Below are 6,456 nucleotides of genomic sequence, written 5' to 3'. Positions count from 1 at the left end.
CCCTCAATACGTCCAAGACTACAAGTCCCTATGTTTTCAATGAAAATGAATACGGACGAGTATAATAGAGAATAGACAACTTTTAAAAGAAAAGGCGAAAGATTACTAAAATTGCAATAATGCACACGATTAATTACTTCTAAGGTATCAGTTAGGATCATAATATTTTTATTTGTCACGCCACGTCACGACAACACGCAATATTTATACGGCTTTTTTTTTGATGATGCACCAAAAATTTTTAATGTTAAGTATTGTATCATGAAAATATTTAGCAACTTTTGTACACTGTATCGGTATTTTTCTTTTTATATTATAATCATTTGAAAATCACTGGCAAAAAGCATAATAGATGGGTCTAGGACGATTTGGCGCCGGGACAACTGAACGCCACGCAATTCGAAAATAAATAGACGTTAGGTACTTATAGGTACTTTCAGAATAAAAAAATGATTATATTATGATTTAATAGTTGGTGAAAATTTAAATATGCAGACGTAAATAATGATTTAATCGTGCATATGTGTAAGTTCCAACGAAAATAGAGTTTATTTTATTTTATATAAAGCCTGCATGTTAATTCTCAATCAACAATAAAAAAAAAACATTATGTTAAGAGTAAAATGAATTAAAACTACCAAGTAGTAGATAGAAACTGATTGAAATTCCTCATCTATGTTCTGTATACGTGTCTACGACAGTGCGGCGTCCAATTGTCCTGACGCCCAGTTGTCCTATTACCCAATAGATCAGTGGCGAAGGGTGGAGGTAGGCTGTTAAGATCCGCCATAAATAGTGCACATTAAACTTTTTCAGACATACATATTTGTTTTCATTGAAATAAGACTACAATTTACAGATAATGTTGGTTAGATTTTAAAATTCAATTAAACCCCGAGAAACCAAGCCATAATAGATAATAGCCAAAAAATACATGTATATCTATAAAATATCTTAAATTATGCAATTAAATCATACATAACTTTGAGTATTTTATAGATACAATAATATTTTTTATTTATTATAGTTTGGTTTACGCAGGGCTTAATGAATTAAAAAAATGACCCAACAATATGTGTAACATGTAGTTTTAATCCAACGAAAACAAATAACTAAGATTGAAAAATTGTGCACAATTATGTCGTATTGCCCAAATTAGACCAAATCTATTATGGTTTCGTTTAGGCAGGGCTTGATTGATTTTTAAAAATTAACTAACACCATCTGTAAATTGTAGTCTTAATTCAATAAAAACAAATACATATGACTAACATAGCTTAGTGTGCACCATTTATAGCGAATCTTAACAGCCTACCTCCACCCTTCGCCACTGCAATAGATTAATGAGTCATAATTTTGTCATTTTGAAAATATCCAAATTTTAAATTTTAATTTCTTCAAAAGGCAAAATATGGTAAGTATGTGACTTTCCTCGTTGAAGACATTATTTTGTAGGAAGCATCATTCTTTATAATATTTCCAATATGTCATAAGAATGACCAATATACATAGGTAAGAATAAGGTATGAATGAAGAATGACTGTTGATGAGAGAAATAATTAGGTAATGTTTCAATAAATAATTTTAACTATTAATGACGCTTCAAACAAACAATGATGTGGCTAAGGTACTATGCTATTTGCTTGTGGTTTTCATTTATTTTAATGGCAGTGCATGACATCTTTAATGTTTATACCCTACTTAGAGACACCCTATTATAATGTGGATTTATAAGGTTCATAAAATATTAAGAAATTAGTGAATTGCATTTTCATTTTACACAAGAAAACATCCATTTGAAAAATACAGAACAAAAATATTAAAAAAAAAGAAGATATATATATATATATATATGAATACCGAAACCTTTTGTGTAATTAACATATTTTAACTAATATCATTAAGAGTTCATATACTCTAGTGGAGTCTAATTATTGGTATATATTATAATAATTTTGATAGCATGTAAACATTTTTCAGCCTTCGATACAAATCGGAGCTGGAAATTGAACCGACATATAATCCTGTGAGCCCCATAATTAAAACCATAACGGTGGTATTTGTACCTAATATTTTTATTACCTAGAGCTCGAGAAACAAAAATGGCAGTTTCCAATTTCGTAAATTGTCAATAATAATGTGTTTTTTATTTCTTACATGTAGGTATATCTAAAAAAGGTATTCTTAAATCTTTTTAATATACTAATAAAAAATAACATTATAACTGTGCCGCTTTTGCTTCCAGACAACTTATATTATTCTTAGCTATCGTTCACACAAGCTGCAGCCAGTTATAGACGCATACTTTTTGAGTTATGAATTTAAAATAAAATACGCATTATATACCTACCTACATGTAACTAGTCGGTAGGTAGGAATACTTAGGTCAGTGGTGAAGGGTGGAGGTAGGCTTGGAAATTCGACATAATTAGAGCATACTACACTTTGTCAGTCATACGTATTTGATTGCATTGAACTAAGAATACAAATTGTCGATGGAATTGGTCAGTTTTTTTAATATTCAATTAAAACTCGCTTGGACCAAACCATAATAGTAGAAGTAGGCTATAAAGATCCGACAAAAATAATATACTTACTTACACTTTTTTAGTAATACTTATTCGTTTTAATTAAACTAACAATAGAGATTGCAGATGGTTTTTAAAATTTGATTAATCCTTGCCTAAATTAAAATTCTATAAAATATCTAAAGTTATGTATGATTTAATGGCATAATTTTAGTTATTTTTATATAAGTAAAGTATGTAATCTAATATCTATAATAGTTTGCTTTAGGCAGGGTTTAATTAAAATTTTATTATTAACCAACACCATCTGCCATTTGTGTTCTTAGTTCAATGAAAACAAATAAATATGTCTGAAAAAGTTCAATGTGCACTATTTATGTCGAATCTAAACAGCCTACCTCACCCTTCGCCATTGATAAGTAAATATGTTGGTTTGTTTATTAAGATCTTTGATTTGATGAAACATTATTAAACGCTATTTGATGTTTACATTGGAACCAAACTTTTGGAAAACATACGGGTTATAACAGCTCTGATATAAGCCCCATAAAATTATAATTTGTTCATTTTTATGTTAATCACATTATATTATAATAGTAGAGATGACGTTCAAAATTTGTGAAATCCAGTTTTATTCTAACAATAGCATTGTATTATCCTAGATGCGGATTTGTCCAATTTTGAAAATTACACTTGAATAATGGATTAATAATACTTATATATTAATATAATCAATGTATACTCGCTCTAGTGCGCCTTGCAGGCATTTTATCTTAATATTTAAATATAATCTATTCAGTGTATAATGAATCAAGGCTATCTTCAAAATTTAATTATTATATAATAAGTAATTAAATATTAATAAAATCCTCCACAAATTTGAAGTTACATTAATAGACTATTAAAGTACAAAAATTGTTAGCCATTCGCCCAAACTATTGAGCTGTTGATAAAAAAAAACGTGTCAATTATTCTAGATATAGAATTATATGCGAAGACTCTCACAACTACTCCACTATTAGTGATAGAAATGTCAATTCATATTAAATTATATTTACATGTCGTTTTATGAATATAACCCTAGCCTGAAATATATTTATGTACGCACATGATTCATTATTATTCTGATCTTCCCATTATACTTACGTACTATTATTATGTATTGTAATATCTGTACATCAGAACCAGAGAAGATTGAGTCAGATGTTACCAACAGTACAGATTTTGTACCTTAATTATGATATTTGCCAGACCTAATTCACATTTTGAGTTTATTCATAATAAAAAACTCGAAATTATTAATAGAACAATGAAGGCATTAATTATCATTAATGGTAGTACAAGTTTTTAATTGTATTTTACCGAAAGTGTCAGTTTGACTCTCAGGTAGGTACATAATAATATAATATAGCTAATATTACAATAATATATTGAGCATGCCACACCAGACAAAAAATGTTCTTTCATTCTGTTGCTGTTTCATTAAACATTTGGTACTAAATGATTCAGTATTGGAATTGGCCTCACAATGTCTCTTAAAGTTTCGGAGTAGTGGAGAATTGTCCATATCATATAGACATAAAAGAGTATTGTTACCAGACGATCCACGTAGTAGAGACTGAAAAAATAATAAAGAATTGATCAAAATTTTGTCAAAAAAATATAGGTGGCTGAAATAGTATGTTGCACGAGTTTTCCTAATGGCAAGGTTTCTGAGATTTTTCAAGTTATATATTTTAATGAAAATGTCTTGCATTATAAAATATTGTGTTCAATCGTGAATAAAACTAATACATTGGTTAGTAAACTAATTCTTTGTATTATTAGTGTGTCACGTACGTAAGGACTTGGAATGTCCTAGTTATATCTATCCAGCGATTCCCGCATTCCACCGCCGGCATAAGTGAAGGTACTGAGAAATCGACCAGCAATATTTCTGCTGAAGTATGCTTTTCCAAATAATCATTTCCCATTCTGACTATGTGACCAAAGAAGTAAGTGCCTACCTACAGATCTCTCAGGAAATGTATTTTAGTCATTTCTACGTATATTTCATCCATAATGGTGTTATTCGTTATATTTGTCTTGACGATAATGGAATCCTTGGTATTCACTTTCTACACTACATCTCAATGGCAGTTCTAAATCTTTAATAGTATCGTACCTAAGTCATTTATTGCCCAGGCCAAAAAAAAAATCCCCCATTACGTATATTTTGTTGTATAATCGCTCTTAATACACTGGCGATCGAAGGTGCACATTTATTAATTATTTTTAATTTGCCTAACTAACGTCTAACCAAAACTACTGAAACAGTTTTATAAAATGGTGGTTATGAACACTAAATTGACGTGTTCTCTACGTTGGACAATAATTGTTAGTATTTATTAATTATACTAGATTTAACGAATCTCCAGCTTTGTGTCCTAACCAGGATTACGTCAGGGTAGATGCAGCTCTCGCATACCCATTGTTTTACTACTGACGTCTAGTCTAGAGTCTCAATCGCTAATTTTAATATATAAAACCATAATCTTACATGTTGTTTATTACTCGAGCCTTCGGAAGGGAAGTTAGTGGTTCCTTGAGGCAGTACACTCTTCCGCCCAGTATGCACCGATCAATATATTCTGCTTCGTGGACAGTGGAGAAGTTCATGGCAAACATTTCCTTTTCTTCCGGACGAAGGGATCCATATAAGTCTTGAAAATTATTATTCTCGAAATTCCATTCTCTTGTTGTGAAAAATTGCAACACTTCGAGGCCATCCGATATTCTACTCTGGATACGAACCATGCTGAAAGTAAAAAAAAAATATTTTAATATCAAATAATTTGGACCAAAGCAGCGTGGTTGAATCGGATGCTATTTACAAATAATAATGCTTCACGGATTGAAATATGGCGGCATTGTGTACAGCCGTAGCTATTTTGACGAGATGCCAAGTTGTTGTAGGTGTTGATGTGACTGATTAATCCTTAAAGTGTCCCTAGATTAATTATATATCTGCGGCCCAAGCCAAATTAATTTCATGTTTTTTTTTGTTTAAAACAATGCTTGATATCACTATATACTATAGACTATGCATAGAGTATAGAGTAATGCTGTTGTTTTTAATTTATGACATTCTAGAAAAGAATATATACCGTGACGGTTAAATTTCGATTGTTGGTATGTATGCAGTTCGCCCTATCATATTTATTCTTGAGCTAGTGTACCGGAAATAGATGGCCGTATAGCAGTAAGATCGCGTTATAATTTATACTAACAAATTTACAGATTAAAATCATTCAAAACACATCTAATATAAAAGTAAATAATATTAACTATACCTGCTCGTCATTATTATACCGTGTGGAATAAACACTACATAATTATTATTATTGTGTTTAATTTTAATTTATATAATATTTTTTCTCGAACAGCCTGACCACTGCCAAAGCCGTGTTTACTCGTCAAAACATGTATGTCGCATTAGGCCGTGTATGGGTCAACTCTTGCGTTGTAAACGTCAAAGCTTCTGAATAAACTGTTTGTGCATATTTTCAAAAAAAAAATATCATTTTAGTGTGAACATATTCACGATAAACTCGAGAAACATTTGCATTTGAAAGAAAGATTTGTTAAGTTTTCACAGATATTTATCATTCTGATCCTATTTAATATTTTTAAGGGATTTATTTTATTCCAAAAATAGATAACCTACAAGTGTCCAATGATGTATGTCCTAATAAAAATTGGTTGGCAGTGTTAAGGTTAATACCTACCATAAAACTGCACCATAAAATCATAAATAATTACTTATACAAAATATTTTGTTTAGTGTTTTGTAATATATCTACGTAAAACTTACTTCACGGTGACATGCTCACGAATACCACGATTTCAATGCTATACGGCTATATATTTCCGGTACAAAAAAAGCTCA

The 6,456-nt window shown here is 30.2% G+C and overlaps 1 protein-coding gene across 1 annotated transcript in view; it reads right to left on the bottom strand.

The window, feature by feature from the left end:
• Positions 1 to 1,865: 1,865 nt before the first annotated feature.
• The window catches only part of LOC147079650 (putative fatty acyl-CoA reductase CG5065), a 45,170-nt gene continuing 40,579 nt past the window's right edge, over positions 1,866 to 6,456 (bottom strand). The window contains exons 7-8 of the mRNA XM_085942840.1: positions 5,068 to 5,325; positions 1,866 to 4,146 (exon numbers count right to left, since the gene is read on the bottom strand). Of these exons, the coding sequence (XP_085798966.1) occupies positions 4,011 to 4,146; positions 5,068 to 5,325 (394 nt within the window). The 3' untranslated portion in view covers positions 1,866 to 4,010. The remainder of the gene's footprint in view (positions 4,147 to 5,067; positions 5,326 to 6,456) is intronic.

This window comes from Rhyacophila brunnea, unplaced genomic scaffold (assembly GCF_057557595.1).
Source record: "Rhyacophila brunnea isolate RB1 unplaced genomic scaffold, BYU_Rbru_1.0 scaffold_1, whole genome shotgun sequence".
Classification (NCBI taxonomy): Eukaryota; Metazoa; Arthropoda; class Insecta; order Trichoptera; family Rhyacophilidae; genus Rhyacophila; species Rhyacophila brunnea.
The sequence above is the reverse complement of the archived record's forward strand: the minus strand, read 5'-3'. Positions and strand labels throughout refer to the sequence as shown.